At 35.5% G+C, this 18,999-nt stretch overlaps 1 protein-coding gene across 1 annotated transcript in view; it reads left to right on the top strand.

The window, feature by feature from the left end:
- The window catches only part of UGGT2 (UDP-glucose glycoprotein glucosyltransferase 2), a gene marked incomplete at both ends in the record, with an annotated part of 167,521 nt that overhangs the window by 30,335 nt on the left and 118,187 nt on the right, over positions 1-18,999 (top strand). Inside the window, 3 exons of the mRNA XM_079721667.1 lie at positions 2,133-2,233; positions 6,669-6,768; positions 9,154-9,214. Coding sequence (XP_079577793.1) covers positions 2,133-2,233; positions 6,669-6,768; positions 9,154-9,214 — 262 coding nt within the window. The remainder of the gene's footprint in view (positions 1-2,132; positions 2,234-6,668; positions 6,769-9,153; positions 9,215-18,999) is intronic.

Below are 18,999 nucleotides of genomic sequence, written 5' to 3' on the forward strand. Positions count from 1 at the left end.
ACTATATTCTTAAGTTTGTTTTTAAAGGAATCGATTCAATATGCTGGGTTGGCATATGTTTCACATTTTTAAAATATACATACTATTGTTTTTATTACAAAAGTAACACATGGTTAATGCAGAAAAGCACAAAATTGAAAAATAATCACTAATTCCACAGGATAATGAGTATGGTTAGAGATACTGGAATTGAAAGTGATCAGAGTTATCTCTGGCTAAAAACTAAAACAAAAATTTATGGAATCTTTTACAGATCTAATGGGTTACAAAAATCATAGTTAATATTGGATTTTTAGCATGAAAAAAATTAAAAATTTCATGTCTCAAAAGAAGAGAAAATATTTACTTCCCTAAATTTCTGTGCCATATATTGCCATATTAAATACCTTTTAACTTCTGGTCTTAATTTCATATACACATGTAAGTAACCTTTCAAAAAATTGAAGTTCTGTCCCGCTTTTTTTTTTCCTGCATCACTGATTGAAGACACGGAATAGGATGGTGAGTGCTCTCTGAATGTTAATGGATGGGGATTGTTGTCGTTTTATGTGTGGTTTCTCTTATTTACAAGCAGGGAAAGTTTATGATTCTATTATAAAGACAACATTAATTAAAAATAAAGAACCATTTTTATTAATATCTTTAGTTCTTATTTAGTATTACAAATATTTATAAAGGACACTTAGGTCCATTCTCCTGGTGAGTAGATAACTGTACAGAGTGAGGGGAACATTTTTGGACACTATGCTCCTTCATACAGATGACTGAGTTATATTTCTACGGTTTACTGGACAAGTTGTATACTAGTGGCCTTAAAAAGTTAATGCATCTTGTAAAATGGATTTAAGTAAGACTTTTATTTAGTAGATAACATTTTTATTCCATTTCCAGCTGTGTCTTGCATCTTAGAATCCATAGTTCTGTTTTTTTTTAAAACATAACTATTTATGGGAATAAATTGCATGTCTTCCAGAAAGCCTTTGGAACCCTGGGATATTAGTTTTTTTAGAGAGGAAATACTCAAAGTTAGTTTTTACACAATTAATTGATTTAGGCAAAAACCTTCTGTTTTGAGGTATTGTATGAATAATGTGTTTTTGCCTGAATTACATAAATAATTTTAGCTGTGAAAATTATCGTTAAGCTTATGATTAAACATGAAAAACGATATAACAGCTCTTACAAACTTAGTATTACTATGTAACTTAAAATATTGAGAAAGGAGTGGTTAATTTAATTCATAGTGAACTTCTTTTCAAAGAAGTTCTATTGCTTTCTCACTGTAAGAGCAGACTTGATTCATTTTCAAAATGTGGTCCCACATTGTAATAAAATTGCAAGATATGAAATTTTAGTACATTTATTACTGTTAACTATAAGATTAATCTTTCTGTATATTTATTTTTCATCTCACGTTTTAAAATATTTATTTCTCTTTACTGTTGAAAATATGTATTTGTTTATAAATTGTGCTGATAGCTACATAAAGTTTTTTTAAAACAGTTCTGTCTAATAATATGAAATGGTACTGTGTTTTGATTTCATGAGAGATGGAAGAATGAAGATTATAGTTTTTATTATATGTATAGTAAAATATCATGCTGCATTATTATTTGGCACTCTAAAAAATACCTAGATATGTTTAATTAGGCAGAATTATCTTATTTAAGTTTTTTATAAGTTTCAAAGATGGAACTTTTCAGAAATAGAGTAAACTCTAAAATTGTATAGGAAGCATTAATGTCTTTCCTTATAAAATAGTTTTCATTTTTAATTATAAAAGCAAGACTTGTAATTTGTAAAATGTTAAATAAAAAGTGTATAACATAAAGACTAATAATTCTGCCCTCACACTTGGATCCCTTACAGGTAATGTTAACAAATGAGAGCACATCCTTCCAGATTTTGTTTTCTTTTGTTTTGTTTTATACATTGAAAAAAGTAGACATGCATATCTCCCTCATTTTTTTTAAGTTCTGTGGATATAGCTGCATCACTATTTATTATTATCTTGATGAACAGTTAGTTTGTGTCTAAATATTTGGAAAAGTTAATTTCAAAAATATACTGCTTGTATAGTAGTAATTTGTGGTAGGTGATGATAATTAACATTACTTAATATTCTAATACAGAGAAAGATATTCAGATCTTAGAGATAATCTGACAACATTCCAAAAGTACCTGATTGAGAGTAATAAAGAAATGATGCCTTTGAAAGTCTGGGAACTACAAGGTATAGTATTTCAGTCCACATTAACATAGCATATTGGTAACTTATCTCTGTTTTGTTAAATAGGCTTTTATATAACATGATATATATTATTTCATAGGCAATAATAATTACTAATGATGTGACTAATATACATTACTTTTGTGGAAATACAAATTTAATTTAAAGGTTATTCATCAAGCAAACCATATTTTTATGTTTGTAAGATTTAAAATTGTATAAAGTACAGTTATTTGATATCATCTAATCATTTTTAAAGTATACATGAGTTATAGATTCATCTCAGGTATTAAATCACATTTCAGAGAATCTATAGCATTGATTAGAAATCCTGATTAGTAAGTCAGGAGAAATCAAAACTAAATCTTAGTTTTCTTCTCTTTAAAATTTTGATCTTAACAGACCATTGCATGTTTCATTGTGAACTTAGAATAGCTCCCGTACTGACATCCTATAAGCAGATATTTTGAGACTGAACCAAAATTTGAGAATGAACCAAAATTCCTTTTCAGTTTGTAATTTTCTTTTTTATTATTTGTAATATTTAGTGGGTCATGGGAATATGTCACTTTTCTGTGGAATCTATAACTTTTATCACATCTCTCATCAACTTTTTAAAAATATAACAGCTTACTGAAATATACTTGATATGCAGTTCACTCATTTAAAGAGTACAATTCAGTGGGGTTTAGTATATTTTTAGAGCTTTTTAACTGTCAGCACAGTCAATTTCAGAGACCCATAATTTAGAAAATTGTAAGTGATAGGGCGCTTCTGAAGGCTGGTAAACAGAGAACATGCAAAGTTAGCTTACTTGTAATTAACCTCACTGATGTCTGTGGATGGTATATTTGAATGGACTAGAACCAGGAAATCTAGTTAAGACATCATTGAATCAGTGTAGCGAGAGATAGAACTATGACTGTGGTAAAAAGGCATAGAGAGGAAGGCCAGATTTAGCAAATATTTAGGAGATGAAAAGAGTCAAAGATGAATTTAAAATTTCCAGCTTGGAGCCTGAGTAGAGAGAATATAAAACATGTAAATGGGTTTGGGGGTTGAATACGGGGCCCAGAAATAATGAGACTGGCATTTAAAAAGATAGACTTAAAGTGATGGTGACATATCCAGATGATCAGTTCCAGTGGTGGGATGAATATAAAGTCCTTATACTAAAAGGAGAGGATTTAAAAGTTGAAAATATTAGCATAGAGGTTTTTTAAAGGTGGGGGGGGGCTCTAACTGAAAGTGTAGGGTGCCCAAATCAGTGTCCAAGGGAGTGTCCGCGTGCTCGTCCACGTGGGGAAAGTAGACACAGTGGAATGATGAGAGAGCTAGAAGAAAGAGCACATTACAGAAGCCAAGGAAGCAGATTCAGGAGAGGGTAAGCGATCAGGACCTTTTCCTTTTTTGATTGATTTAACAAGTGTTTATTGAATTTCTGCTAGGAGTCAGTCATGTCCCTACAACCATGGTTTTATAATTTTTGGCTGAGACCTGGAGTAGGAAGTATATTTTACATCAAGACCCATATACAAGTGTATAATGTGTGAATACACAGATATGCTTAAAACTAAAAAGAAAGCTTCAGCATAGATATGTATGTTTACCACATTTTATTAATTCTATAAGACTTTAAAAAAAAATGTATTTATTTATTTTTGGCTGTGCTGGGTCTTCGTTGCTGCACGCAGGCTTTCTCTAGTTGTGGCGAGCAGGGACTACTCTTTGCTGTGGTGCGCGGGCTTCTCATTGTGGTGGCTTCTCTTGTTGCAGAGCACGGGCTCTAGGGTGCACGGGCTTAGTTGTTCCACGGCACGTGGGATCTTCCCGGACCAGGGCTCGAACCCTTGTCTCCTGAATTGGCAGGTGGATTCTTAACCACTGCGCCACTAGGGAAGCCCAAGACTTTCTTTTACTCTACCCTATTTCGTTTGAGAAAAAAGCCCTTCACATTATCCACTAATGTGATTTCACTACTAACTAATGGGTTCCAACTGACACTTTGAAAAAGTGCTGTATTCTGAAGATAAGAGTTAAAGCAGACACCACGTTTATTCAAAGGATCTTGGACAAACATAAACAACTTTAAAAACCAATGTAAAAATAAGCATTGTAATTGCTGCAAAGTAAAGGGACATAAGATGAAGAAGGGCATATGCCAGGAAGATCTGACTGGTGAGATGGGGGCAGGGAAGGGGTAACGGAAAGGGGAGGGTTCCTCAAGAAGTGGTGATTGAATTGAGATCTGAGGAAGGACTAGAATAAATTTGAGGGTGGGTTATTTAGGGAGAATATCAACGACCCTTTCAAGGGGCTGCAAGTGGAGTGTGAGGGAGAGGAGATATGAGGAACAACTACTGGATTCATGGTTTCCCCAGCTGGATGGACAGTGGTGGATGTTCTGGAAAGAGAAGACTAAAGAGGACCAGATTTGGGCAAAGATGGGTGGGAATATCACAAATTTGTTATTGAACGTGCTGCTTTTGAAGTACCCAAGTGGTAAAACCAGGAAGACAGTTAAATATGGGAATCTGGATTTCAGAGGCAAAGTGAAGGACTTAAATAATTTATGAGTCATCTAGGTATGGAATAGTTTAGAAAAAAGCAAAAGATGTTAATAGACTATGCTAATATTATATTCATTTACTTGTTATTTACAGTTTCTCTGATTTCATGAGTGAATTTTCAGGGGCTTTTGAACAGCATATGTGAAGCAAAGTTCCATTCATGTTGTAAAAAGTTTTAAAAGACTAGTTATGCTATCAGACCTGAGTAAAATACAGCTGTCCATGGTCGTGATGATGATGGTGATTGGCGGTGATAAAAATATTAGCTAATACTATTTGTCTGGCACAGTATTAGGCTCTTTATATGCATCATCCTAATTAATTTTTTAAAAAGAACTCATGGGGTATTGATAGATATCCTGCTTTTACAGATGAGGAAACTGAGAAACATACACACAAAATAATTAGTCTGAGGTCACCAGTCTCATAAAGCACAAATCAGCGATACCCAAAATCAGCAGGTCTCTCTCATTTTATAGCCTAAATTCTTCCTTTACCTCTATGCTGTACTGTTTTTAAGTATAACATCATGCAGCCAAATGCTCTCAGGCAAGGTCTTTCATCATATACTATCCTCAAAAGAAATACTCTTTTGAAATGCAAATCAAAACTACAGTGAGGTACTACCTCACACTGGTCAGAATGGCCATCATTAAAAAGTCTAAAAGTAACAAATGCTGGAGAGGGTGTGGAGAAAAGGGGAACCCTCCTACACTGTTGGTGGGAATGTAAGTTGGTGCAGACACTATGGAAAACAGTATGGAGGTTCCAGAAACCTAAAAATAGAATTGCCATATGATCCAGCAATCCCACTCCTGGGCATATACTCCAACAAGACTGTAATTCGAAAAGATACATGCACCCCTGTGTTCATAGCAGCACTATTCACAATAGCCAAAACGTGGAAACAGCCTAAATGTCCATTGACAGATGAATTAATAAAGAAGATGCAGTACAGGTATACAATGGAATACTACTCAGCCATAAAAAGAATGAAATAATGCCATTTGCAGCAACATGGATGCAACTGGAGATTCTCATACTAAGTAAGTCAGAAAGAGAAAGACAAATAGCAAATGATATCACTTGTATATGGAATCTAAAGTATGGCACAAATGAACTTATCTACAAAATAGAAGCAGACTCACAGACAGAGATCAGACTTGTGGTTGCCAAGGGTGGGGGAAGAGAGATGGAATGGGAGTTTGGGGTTGGTAGGTGCAAACTACTACATTTAGAATGGATAAGCAACAAGGTCCTACTGTATAGCACAGGGAACTATACTCACTATACTGTGATAAACCATAATGGAAAAGAATACCCAAAAAAAGGATGTACCTGTGTGGATATCTGAGTCACTTTGCTGTACAGCAGAGATGGGCACAACATTGTAAATCAACTCTACTTCAATTTAAAAAGATACATAGGGCTTCCCTGGTGGCGCAGTGGTTGAGAGTCCGCCTGCCGATGCAGGGGACATGGGTTCGTGCCCCAGTCCGGGAAGATCCCACATGCCTCGGAGCGGCTGGGCCCGTGAGCCATGGCCGCTGAGCCTGTGCGTCCGGAGCCTGTGCTCTGCAACGGGAGAGGCCACAACAGTGAGAGGCCCACATACAGCCAAAAAAATATATATATATATATAGGTATTTAATGACGATTACTCATTCATAAAAGTGTAAAACTTACCTTATTGGATGTAAGTGATAGCTTTCCATTTCATTTAAAACTTTTGAATAATGCTAAATATGAGTGTTTGTTAATGTGTCTATAATGAATATATGGCAAGAAGGGTTATTTCAGTTACATGGAAATGTCTGTTAAGGTCTAACATTATGCTAGATTCCTTAATGATATTGTTTTCCTTCCAGATCTTAGTTTTCAAGCAGCTTCTCAAATAATGTCCACTCCAGTTTATGATGCCATAAAATTAATGAAGGACATTTCGCAGAACTTCCCCATAAAAGCCAGGTATATTAAAGTTTATTGATTTCATTATAGTCAGAACTCTTTCCATTAAATAAATTTTATGAAAATAGCTGATTTCATTTAGCATAATGATATCAGTTAATTCTGTTATATCTAGTGTTTATGAGATCAGGGCCTCTTTTCATTATGTATATTGGGTTTTTTTTTTTTTAACTGGAGCAAGATATTGGCTTGTGCATGCATATGTATACATACTACAAAATAGAACTCTTGAATTAGAGGCAAATGGAAAGGAAAAATAATGTACTTAAAAAATTATTTAAACGTAAACAGTGAGAGATGCTAATCCAAGAAAAAACTGATTTAAGCAGTATATAATAAGGGGATATTTTTCTCTTTACCCTACAGAGGATGATGAAAAGTATTACTCTAAATAGACCTATGCCCAATGTATGGCCAAATCATGTTCCTGCCCTTTCAGATTCCAAGCAGTTAGTAATGTCTTAATTGTATAGAATATTTTGTGGAATACTTTTTTGCCAATAAGATACCTAATTGAACTGCTTTCAGAAATACTAATATTACATTAAACGCATCTTCCAGTTCAATAGATAATACATTTCCATATCTAGAAGTAACCAGTAGATACAATTCTGGTTACCATGTTTTATAAGGATTTACAAAATAACAAGACTTTGATGCATTTGTAGGAATAATAGTATAAAATTATAAGCAACCAGTAAAATATAAGCTAGGTTAGCTTATATTGAAGATATACAACATGTGACAGGTGCAGCGATAGTGTTTCACTGAGAGGAACTGGAGAGCATCCTGTGCCCTCAGCATCCCTTCTTAAGCAGTGGATAATCACTACTCCTCTATTTGTTTCAGACGCTTTGGTACATTTATCCACAGCACAAATTACTGAATCCTGAATCTAGACAGTCAATACCTTTGTAAGACAAATAAGTAGTACATGTTTGGCCACAGGATAACCAAGAACCTTTTCATGATACCCTGAAAATAGAGAGGTTTGTCACCTTATTTACATATTAAAAATGAATATATTGACATGACTCTCAGTTTTAGTTTAAGCAAAATCAAGAATTTGAGAAGTCAGTATATGTATATTAAAACATGAAATATGTATGTGTGTATAAACATAGATGTTTAGCCACACTGCTGTTAACTAACAGTAGCTTTTGACATTACTCGATCAAATAAAGGGAAATAATTTTAGTTTTAGGAAGATAGTTGATTAGCTGTTTTGACGGTAAGTCATTAAAACTATTCAGGGGTTTTGTGGCTAAACTCTGCTCTTAATTTGTGGTTGGTCATTAAAAAAAAAATTTGCCAACTATGCTAACACTGCTTAATGGCTGAATTGTAGGCTTAAGTATATCTCTACAGTTACTCTGATAAGTTATTACTCCATGAACTTGTGGATGCTTCCTGAATCTTGGGATGAAGCGAGTTGAATTGGTTTCCTCCAGACTCCATCAATGGTGCAACCATAATTGATACCCAAGGCTAAAAATCTTGCCTCCATATATGTTCAGACTTAATAAATGGTTTTTATTTTTCATCAAAAAAAAAAGTCACTCTGTAGACAGCCAGTAAATGTTCACTGAAATGAAATACTTGATAAATGAATGAAAAATTTGCATTATCAGATTTTCAGTTGCAATTAATCTCAAATGCTGCCAGATTTTAGGAGGTAATACACACTTATTTTGGGTTGTTTTAAGATACACCCTTCTGCTTGAGTTTTACTTAATGCCAAACTTTGCATTAACAATCTTTTAATTCTTAAATCATTTTCTTCTATGCATAAAATTGACAGATAAATAGCTAATTAAGCATTCTTAGTACTTACTAGGTCAAATAAATATAATTAATAGACTTTTTTTAAAAGACATTTTGCTCTGTTTTTAAATTATAAGGGAGTTATAAGCTCCCTTATACAGTGAATATATGAAGTCAACATTATCAGTATTTTAGAACTTACATACTGTGGTAAAGATCTCAGGTTAACCAAAATTCTTTATATACACATATTCCAAAAATTGCCTATTTGCAGCGATACATATAATGACATTGGTAATTTCATATAGAATTTCTCCCTATGGGCAAAACAACACAAAATAGCATTTTCAATCAAGTATTCTTGAAAAATGCGACAGCATGTAATGCGTACAGTTTGTGCACATGAACTTTTGACAGTCTCTATTCCACCTGAATCAAATCCCCTTGTCAAATGAAAGCCGTAGTACCACCTGTCAAATAGGCTATGTGGAAATGTACACTTCTCAGTCATGATGCCTTTAGAGTTTTTAGTTTCTCGTACAAAGTATTATATTGCATTGAATCACAGATTAGTCCAAACATTTAAGGAAGAATGAATTGTATCTGTATTTATGTTCCCAGATCTCTGACCAGAATTGCTGTAAATCAACGTATGAGGGAGGAAATACAGGAAAATCAAAAGGTTTGTTTGAATTTCTTTTTTAAAAAATTTACTACACTAATAACACTATATTTTACGCTTTGGATCTTCCATTTTCATACAAAAAAGAAAACGTTAACTTGTACTTTTTGATTATTAAAACAGTTCAGGTTTTTCCATTTTTATATTGTCTACTTTATATAGCATACAGTTTGTGATCCTAGCCAGTCTTTCCTGACATAGATCCTACTTACTTTCTCATTAACCTTATATACGCCAGATTTTCTGCCCATGCTGTATGGTTTTCTTCACAAAATAGAGAATAAAGGCTATGAGATAATTCTTCCGTTTCTCATTAGTTTTGCTTAAAAGCTTGTGAGGACCAAGCCAAGTTTAGACCACCGGTACATTACTAGAATCCTATAACATATAGTACACAGTTGATCACTAGTTTGATAAGATTCTGCTAAATGGTCTCCTAAATTACCTTAAGACCGCAAATGATTCTAACTGTGTTAATACTTAGGAAGTGCTTGAGAACAGTTCCTGGCTTTATTACATAGGACTGGTTTGGCTTTAAGTAATGTTAATCCCAGGCACACAGGGCCTTAAACAGTAGGAGTTCATTTTTCTCACGTAAAAAGAAGTCCCTTCCCTGGTGGCGCAGTGGTTAAGAATCCGCCTGCCAGACAGGAATAAAGATGCAGATGTAGAGAATGGACATGAGGACATAGGGAGGGGGAAGGGTAAGCTGGGACGAAGTGAGAGACTGGCGTGGACATATATACACTACCAAACGTAAAATAGCTAGTGGGAAGCAGCCGCATAGCACAGGAAGATCAGCTCGGTGCTTTGTGACCACCTAGAGGGGTGGGATAGGGAGGGTGGGAGGGAGGGAGACTCAAGAGGGAAGAGATATGGGAACATATGTATATGTACAGCTGATTCACTTTGTTATACAGCAGAAACTAACACACCATAGTAAGCAATTATACTCCAATAAAGATGTTTAAAAAAAAAAAATCTGCCTGCCAGTGCAGGGGACACGGGTTCGAGCCCCGGTCCAGGAAGATCCCACATGCCGTGGAGCAACTAAGCCCATGCACCCCAACTACTGAAGCCCGCACACCCTAGAGCCCATGCGCCGCAACAAGAGAAGCCACCACAATGAGAAGCCGGCTCACCACAACTAGAGAAAGCCCGTGCACAGCAACGAAGACCCAATGCAGCCAAAAATAAATAAAATTTTAAATATTAAAAAAAACAGAAGTCTCGAAGTAGGTTTCCACAGACATGTTTTTTTCTTTTACGGTTGCAGAATGGCTGCCACAGCTCCAGACTACTTGTCTGGATTCAAAGCAGAAAGAGGCAGGAAGATCAAACCACATTCATCCTGACTGAAGCCTTTCTGGAACACCTCAGCCATCTTTGACTTCTGTCTCATTGGCCAAAATTTTGTAATGTGGATATTCCTAGCCGCGAGGGAGACTAGAAAAGTTAGTGTTTACTTCCCTAGTGATTGAGGGGGGCAGAGGAGAAATGGCTTAGGGATAGTGCCAGGTTAGCCCATCCACAGTGCCTGTTACACTGAGACAGGAAGCTCTCAGTAAATACCAGCTGTTTTGCTGATGACAGACAACTACAGTGATGATAATGAAGTAGATGCACAGTTCATGGGAGACTGAGTGATAGGAGCCACAACACATCATTCCTACCTGGGATGTTCTTTGCCTCATTGACCACCTAACAAATTCTTGCTTATCCATCACAACTGAGCACTACATCTTTCTGTAATTTTCCTAATTGTTCTTACCATTCTTCAAGCAGAATGCATTTTTTTCTTATAAGAATTTTTGTATTTGTTTGTTTGAATAATGCCACTTGCAGTGAGAAAGGAAGAGAGGTTGGGAAAGAAAAAGGAGGGAAAAGAAAGGAATGCCAAAGTATCAGTGGCATCACATAATCCAGTTTATTTTTTGCTCCGTTAATAGTCCAAAGGGAGTGTTCCTGGTCATCAGAGCTTTGCTCTATGTGATGATTTTGATTCCAGCGGCTGAAGAATTTCATGAGGTTAAAGAGGAGATATTGTGGGAATAAAAGAGATAATTGGAAGGGCCAAATAGGATAGTTCCAAAGCTGAACCACTGTGATGACATAATCACAGGATGACAGTCAAAGCTAGCTGCTGAAGTAGAGTGGGAATGAAAGTTAGTGGAAATGAGTAAATCAGGAAACTCTGAACCTAGGGGTTTGAATGAGCACCGTACCTGGCACAGAGCATTCCGTCAGAAATATTCGTCGAATTGAAAACTTTTGAATATTTAAATGTTACCTATAATACATTCTATATTTAGCAATGTGTAGTTGTTAAGATGTTCTGTGTATTGTAGCAGTTGTTAATATCCTAATGTATAGACTGAGATCCAGTGATTTCTTCTGGGTCACAGAATTGGTACAAGATGGAACCAGAATTTGTGCCGTGGTTTACAGCTCATTTCAGAACAATTTAATAAGAATTGTGAGTTTTTCTATTGCCAGTCACCTTGCTAGGTGATTGGAAAGATATTTGATGAAATTAAGAAATTTGATCTAGTCTTCTAAAAAACATTCTTCAGTGACTCCTATTTCTAGGAGAACAGCATACAAAGGGCTAGACAGATGTATTTAAATAAAACCAGGTGGGAAGGGGGAGTCTGGTGTAGACTGTCAGCTCCCCAACAAAAACCCGCCAGGGAAACTTGTTACTCAGGCAAAGCTGAGTTTAATAAACTTGCTGCAATGAGGGAGAGCAACACCTTGATAGTCTCTCGTTAGTGTCTCAAAAGGGGGACATTAGGGTAGATCAATTAGAAGATTGGAGAGGGTCTCTGTTTAGGTGGTTTAAGGTGGGTCTTTCAAGGTGGGGAATTGTTTGGGTTGGGTAGACTTTGTAACAATCATTTACATTGTGTTGGTGAACATTAAAGTGATGGATTTGATGAGCAACAACAAGGGAATGTGAAACTAGAACTGGAAGGACTTTGCAAAGGTGTGGAAAGTAAAGATAAAACCATTTCTGAAATAAAAACTAAAGTTATAAAGTGGCACAAAGGAGAACTGACCATATAGAAAACACAGCAGAAGACATAGTGGATAGAAATAATAAATGCAGAGATAGTAAAAAAAAAAAAAAAAAAGAAATAGAAAGGACTCAGGAGAAGATGACAAAGTAAAGCCAGGTAAAGGAAATCCAATATACCTAGACTCGAGTCCATGAAATAGAAGAATAAAACAAATGGACAGAACGAATGCTTAACACTACAATCAGAAAATTTTCTGAAATACAAGAAGTTCCAAATCCACAAATAAAAAGGGTGCCCTGTGCAACTTGGGAAAATTGACCAAGAGTGGTCAAACATAAGCCTTTGAACTTTATAGGGAACAAAGGAAATTAATTACTTATGCATTTAATAAAAAAGATAAGGAAAGAAAATCACATTGGCATCAGACTTCTCAAAAACAAATTCAGCACCAAGAAACAGTGAAGCTCCATCTACAAGACACTCAAGGAAAGAAAAACTGTCCTTCAAGAAGATATGTATATACAGGCTACAAAAATGCTGAACATGGAAAAATTCAGGGTATATTGCTCCCAAGAACACTTTCTGAGGAATTTCTCCGACCAAGAACTGATTGAAGATTCTTGGGCAGGACGACTGCCTGTTGGGCATTGAATATGTTTATGTGTAGAACTAAAGGTAAAAAGTGAGGGACAGGGTGATAGTATAGTATGTAAACAGTACCTACTCTGACAACGATAAAATATTGCAACTAATAAATATGGCGGGGGGTAGAAAATAGAATGAACTTGCTGATTGCCTTAACTGTAATACTCAGGAATCAAAGATATAATTAAAGCTGAAAAGTCAAGCAGTGGAAGCCTGAACTTATTTAAAATTATATAGTTAACCACTAATGAATATAAAACTATTGAATAAAATTGGGCTGTGCAAGAGGAAAGGCAGCAGAAAGAGGTTAAAAGCTAATTTTATTATTTTTTGTAACAGAAATCATTAGTTGTTGGTTAAAGAAAGAGACGACTGAGGGTGTTAAATGAACATACATGTTTAATAGTAACCAGAGGAACAGAAGTCTAAATCTTCCAAACTGTGAAAAGAACTGAATGCACAAGAAAAGAAAGAGACATTTAAAAAATACATCTAGAAAGAGTAAATACAGCGTGAAAGAATCATATTTGAGGCTAACCAGGTCTGTGATATCAATAAATGTAAATAAGCTTAACTAACATATTAGCAAAAATGTTCAGCTTGTTTCATTAGGCGTGTACAATGTATGTAAAATAAAAACTCCTAAAGTAATTTAGAAATGTCAAAAATTAAAGGACGTGCCAAGGTATACCAAGCAAATACTGTGTTTTAAGGGTAGTGACTTTAAAATGCCATGAAGCCAAATTCAGTTCTAAAAATATTAATGAGCAAAAAATGGCCATTTATAATACTAAGGGCTATAATTCACAAGGCTACAATAGCAGTTTAAAATATTTTTACATCAAAACACTGCAGCAACATTCCTGAAACAGACTACAGGAGATGGAAGGAGAAATATAATTTACCGCTCTAATACTAGTGAAATGGTAAGTAAAGATATAGAAGACCAAATGACATTATGATTGTATAGATAATAGGTCTTCTGGCTTTGTAACAAATTTTGTACCCTGATAATAGAAAAAATATGCCTTTCTTCAAGTTTTTATGACGTAGTAATGGCAAAAAATCCAGAAAGTGGGTAAAATAGAAAAAAAAATTCTCAATATCAATGCAAACTAGAAATCAATAACATTTTTAAAAAAGGGTTTATTCTCTTGGAAGTTAAAAACTATTTACTCTTAAGTAGAAGGGAAAATAAAATACACATCAAGGGACTCCCTTGGTGGTGCAGTGGTAAAAAATCCACCTGCCAATGCAGGGGACCAGGTTCGATCCCTGGTCAGGGAACTAAGATCCCACATGCAGTGGGGCAACGAAGCCCGTGTGCCACAACCATTGAGCTCATGCATCTCAACGAGAGACCCCGCATTCCACAACTACAGAGCCCACGCGCTCTGAAGCCCATGTGCCACAACTAGAGAGAGAAAATCCGCACACCGCAACTAGAGAGAAACCCGAGGAGACCTCGCACCATAACGAAAAAGATCCCACATGCCTCAACAAAGATCCCATGTGCCACAACTAAGACCCGATTCAGCCAAAAAAATAAATAAGGAAAATAAGTAAATAAAATAAACATTTAAAAAAATAAATACACATCATAACTGCAACAGTTCTTGATAACAACATTTGAAAACATAAGATATTAGAATCTTTGGGACCCCAATAAAACAAAGTTCAGAGAAAAGCCTTGAAGTCTTACATCAATAAAATGAAAAAATGTAAATGAATTAAATATCAGACTTAAAATGTTAAGAACAGTAAAGAAAAAAGCAGAAGAAATTAATACAGGTAAAAATTAATGAGTTAAAAGGTAAAAATAGTAAAACTAATGAAATGATAATATATCATAATTGAATGGAGCTTGAGGGATGCAAGAATGGTCAATAGATTAGGAAATCTATTCATATACTATCGTTAGATCTAAGTGGTAAAATTGTATGATTATCTTTGTACATGCCAAAAAAGCATTTTATAAAATTCAAGACCTATTCCTGAATATAAAAAAAGCTTTATAAGGAAATTGATTATACTTCCTTAACATGATTAAAAGTCTGCATGTGCATATGTATTTGTGTTTATCTCAGCTTAAAAGTCAGCATCTTACTAATAGAAAATTACTAGAGGTATATTTACCAAAATCAGGAACAAGACAATGAAGCACATTATCGTCACTGTAATTATTATTGTATTAGTTATTAGCCCACATCATTAGTCAAGAGAAGTATATTGGAAGTATACAAATTGGGGAAAGGTGAGGAATATATAAGAGAATCAACTAAAAACAAAAATTAGTCGTAGAAAGGTGTGTTGGTCTGCTTGGGCCACCATAACAAAGTACCACAGACTGGGTGGCTTACACCACAAAATTTTATTTTCTCTCAGTTCTGGAGGCTGGAAGTCCCAGATCAGAGTTTCAGCAAATTCTGTATTTGATATGGACTCTTCCTGGCTTGTCAACAGCTGCCTTTTTGCTGTGTCTTCACATGGCCTTTCCTCTGTGTGCACACAGTGTGCCACCCTTATGACCTCATTTAACCTTAATTACCTCCTTAAGCCCCATCTCCAAATACAGTCTCATGGGGGTTTAGGGCTTCAACATATGGATTTGGTGTGGGGCAACACAATTCAGTCCATAGCAAAAGATAATAGAATGCACAATTAAAATATATAAATCAATAGGCTCCTAATGAAACTTAAAAGCTTTTGAACAGCAAAGGAAACAAGAGGAAAAGACAACCCTCAAAATGGGAGAAAATATTTGCAAATGAAGCAACTCACAAAGGATTAATCTCCAAAATTTACAAGCAGCTCATGCAACTCAATATCAAAAAAACAAACAACCCAGTCCAAAAATGGGCAGGAGACCTAAATCGACATTTCTCCAAAGAAGATATACAGATTGCCAACAAACACATGAAAGAATGCTCAACATCATTAATCATTAGAGAAATGCAAATCAAAACTACAGGGGGATATCATCTCACACCAGTCAGAATGGCCATCATCAAAAAATCTACAAACAATAAATGCTGGAGAGGGTGTGGAGAAAAGGCAACCCTCTTGCACTGTTGGTGGGAATGTAAATGGATACAGCCACTATGGAGAACAGTATGGAGGTTACTTAAAAAACTAAAAATAGAACTACCATACGACCCAGCAATCCCACTACTGGGCATGTACCCTGAGAAAACCATAATTCAAAAAGAGTCATGTACCCCAATGTTCATTGCAGCTCTGTTTATAATAGCTAGGACATGGAAGCAACCTAAGTGTCCATCAACAGATGAATGAATAAAGAAGATATGGCACATATATACAATGGAATACTACTCAGCCATAAAAGGAAACAAAATTGAGTTATTTGTAGTGAGGTGGATGGACCTAGAGTCTGTCATACAGAGTGAAGGAAGTCAGAAAAAGAAAAATAACATATGGTAACACATATATATGGAATCTAAAAAAAAAAAATGGTTCTAATGAACCTGGGGCAGGACAGGAATAAAGATGCAGACCTGCTAGAGAATGGACTTGAGGACACGGGGAGGGGGAAGGGTAAGCTGGGACAAAGTGAGAGAGTGGCATGGACATATATACACTACCAAATGTAAAACCAGTAGATAGTGGGAAGCAGCCGCATAGCACAGGGAGATCAGCTTGGTGCTTTGTGACCACCTAGAGGGGTGGGATAGTGAGGGTGGGAGGGAGGGAGATGTAAGAGGGAAGAGATATGGGGATAAATGTATATGTATAGCTGATTCACTTTGTTATAAAGCAGAAAGTGACACACCATTGTAAAGCAATTATACTCCAATAAAGATGCTGAAAAAAAAAAGACAGATAATTTTTGAAAAGAACTCTTTGTAACATGAATAAAAGCTAATCAGTTCTATGCATCCAAAAAAAAGGAAAAAAGAATAGTACCTATTTCACTGGATTATTAGGAGGATTAAATGAGAATATAAAGTGACTTAGCACAGTGTCCGCCTCAGTAACTGTGGCCCTCTGCTAAGTGTTCACATATTTATATGCACATATACATAAACCCACATTTTTATATATACACACACACACATAGAGAAGAATACATCGTACATAAATATCTATGTATATTTACATATGTAAGACAGTTGGAGTATGTCAGAAAGAGGGAGAGAATATCATAACCTACTAGACTGATATTAGTGACTTTAACTTTAAGGGAAAATAATTCTCAATATTTTAAACTATGTCTATCATTTTGTTAAATTATTACTTTACTTGGAGTTATCATCAATTTATGGTAATAATAAAGTTTTACACTTACATTTTGAAAGACTGTTATATAAACAAAATAGTATTAAGTTCTTTTATAATGTTGTTTCTGTAGTTCCAATTTTCACAGCAGTGAAGTTGCCCGACTTTTCTATAATTCTGACAGTCTAGAATGTACTGTGTAGTATCAGAGGAATGGCACAAAGTTTAACAATGCAAAAATGAAAAAAAATCTCCAAAATAGACTTTTGGACAAGATGGTGAAATGTGAACTAGAGAAATGCCCTCAAACTTTTATACCTGGTACTGATTTCTCCATTAAAGAACCTTGGTAAAAAAAAAAAAAAAAAAAAAAAAAAAAAAAAAAAAAAAATCAGTAGGCTCCATATATTGCAAGAAACTAGTTAAAAGTTATAATGTAAGAACAGACTCTATTTACACTAGCAACACAAAAAGTATATAGGAATAAACTGAACAAGTAGGTAAAGCCTATATAAAGAAAAAATTGGCAGTCTACTTAAGGGCATGTAGAAGGACGTATCTTGTATTGGAAGATTACAATGAAGTCAGTTCTAAGTTAATTTGTAAATATAATCAGAACGTGGAGTGTTTTTTTTTTCCCTCTGAAACTTGACAAGATGAGCCTAAAAATTCATGTGGAAAAAGTAGACAAGGAATAATAGCCAGGATTACTCTGAAAAATTAAAGGAGCAGTGGGGACCTCTGCCCTGTGTGTGCAGCAGCACAGACTGTACCTCCTGTATCTATGCTGGCCACCAGGTGCTCCAGCCTGCTCAGGGATGCTGGGGCCACCCACTGCTGTCACCTTGGCCACTTCTTCTCATCTGCTTGGAATTAGCCGTGAAACTGTTTTGAAACAAGCTTTGATGACTGAGCAAGGAACCTTGAATTTAGTCAGTGAGTGAATCTTGACGCTGTATGTGGCCGTCTTGTGTACTGCCCCTTTCGGAACACACTGAGAGAAAGACGAGGGAATAATGGCTTTCACGTCACTAATCCCAGGCACAGGTGTTTGGGCTCGTAGTCCATGTTGCCCACTAACACGTGGAGTGTGTGGGAGGTAGCTAAACTGGGAGTTCCAGCCTTGGAGAAGAAAGGGATGATTGTGATCGGAAAGTCAAAAAATTGTGGAATGTCCCTTGCAGTGTTAATGTAGGCAACATGGATGGGCCACACGAACACCCTGGAAATACGTCACTGTTCCAACATCTTATCCATACGTACCAAATAGTACAGTTCCTGTAAAACATGTCACTGTTGCAAAACGTGTAAACAAAGGGTTTACACAGAAAAAAGAAATAATAGTGGTCTTTAAATATACAGAAAGATGATTCATCTTTCTATAATTAGAGAAATGCAGATCAGAGTTAGACTGAGAAAGCAGATTTCAAAAATTCATATGTATGATAATGCACTCTATTGGGGAGTCTTATTTTGCATAAGAAAACAGGGAAAACAAGATATGTGTTTGTATTATGTTTGTATAAAGAAACACCAGAAGGATAAACCAGAAACTTTGGGGGAAAAATTTGTTACCTCTATGGGCCAAGGGTAGGGGCTGGTGAACAGGGTGGAAGGTACTGGAATGAGAACAAAAATTCTTTGTGAATAGTTTTTACATAGTTTTGACTTTGGACTCATGCAAAGATTATCCCCAAAATATCATGACTATGCTGAAGTTGCATAAGTGAATTTGAGTTTGGTTTTATTCAGGAAGCAATTGATTCACCTCCAAAGTACAGCGTTTCCCTTTGAAGTTCATAATTGTTGTTTTGCTCAGAGACTGGGCAGAATCTACTTCAGATGATTTAAAATTCAATGTCAATGCAATATGTATCGCCTATT

Source organism: Hyperoodon ampullatus, assembly GCF_949752795.1.
Source record: "Hyperoodon ampullatus genome assembly, chromosome: 16".
Classification (NCBI taxonomy): Eukaryota; Metazoa; Chordata; class Mammalia; order Artiodactyla; family Ziphiidae; genus Hyperoodon; species Hyperoodon ampullatus.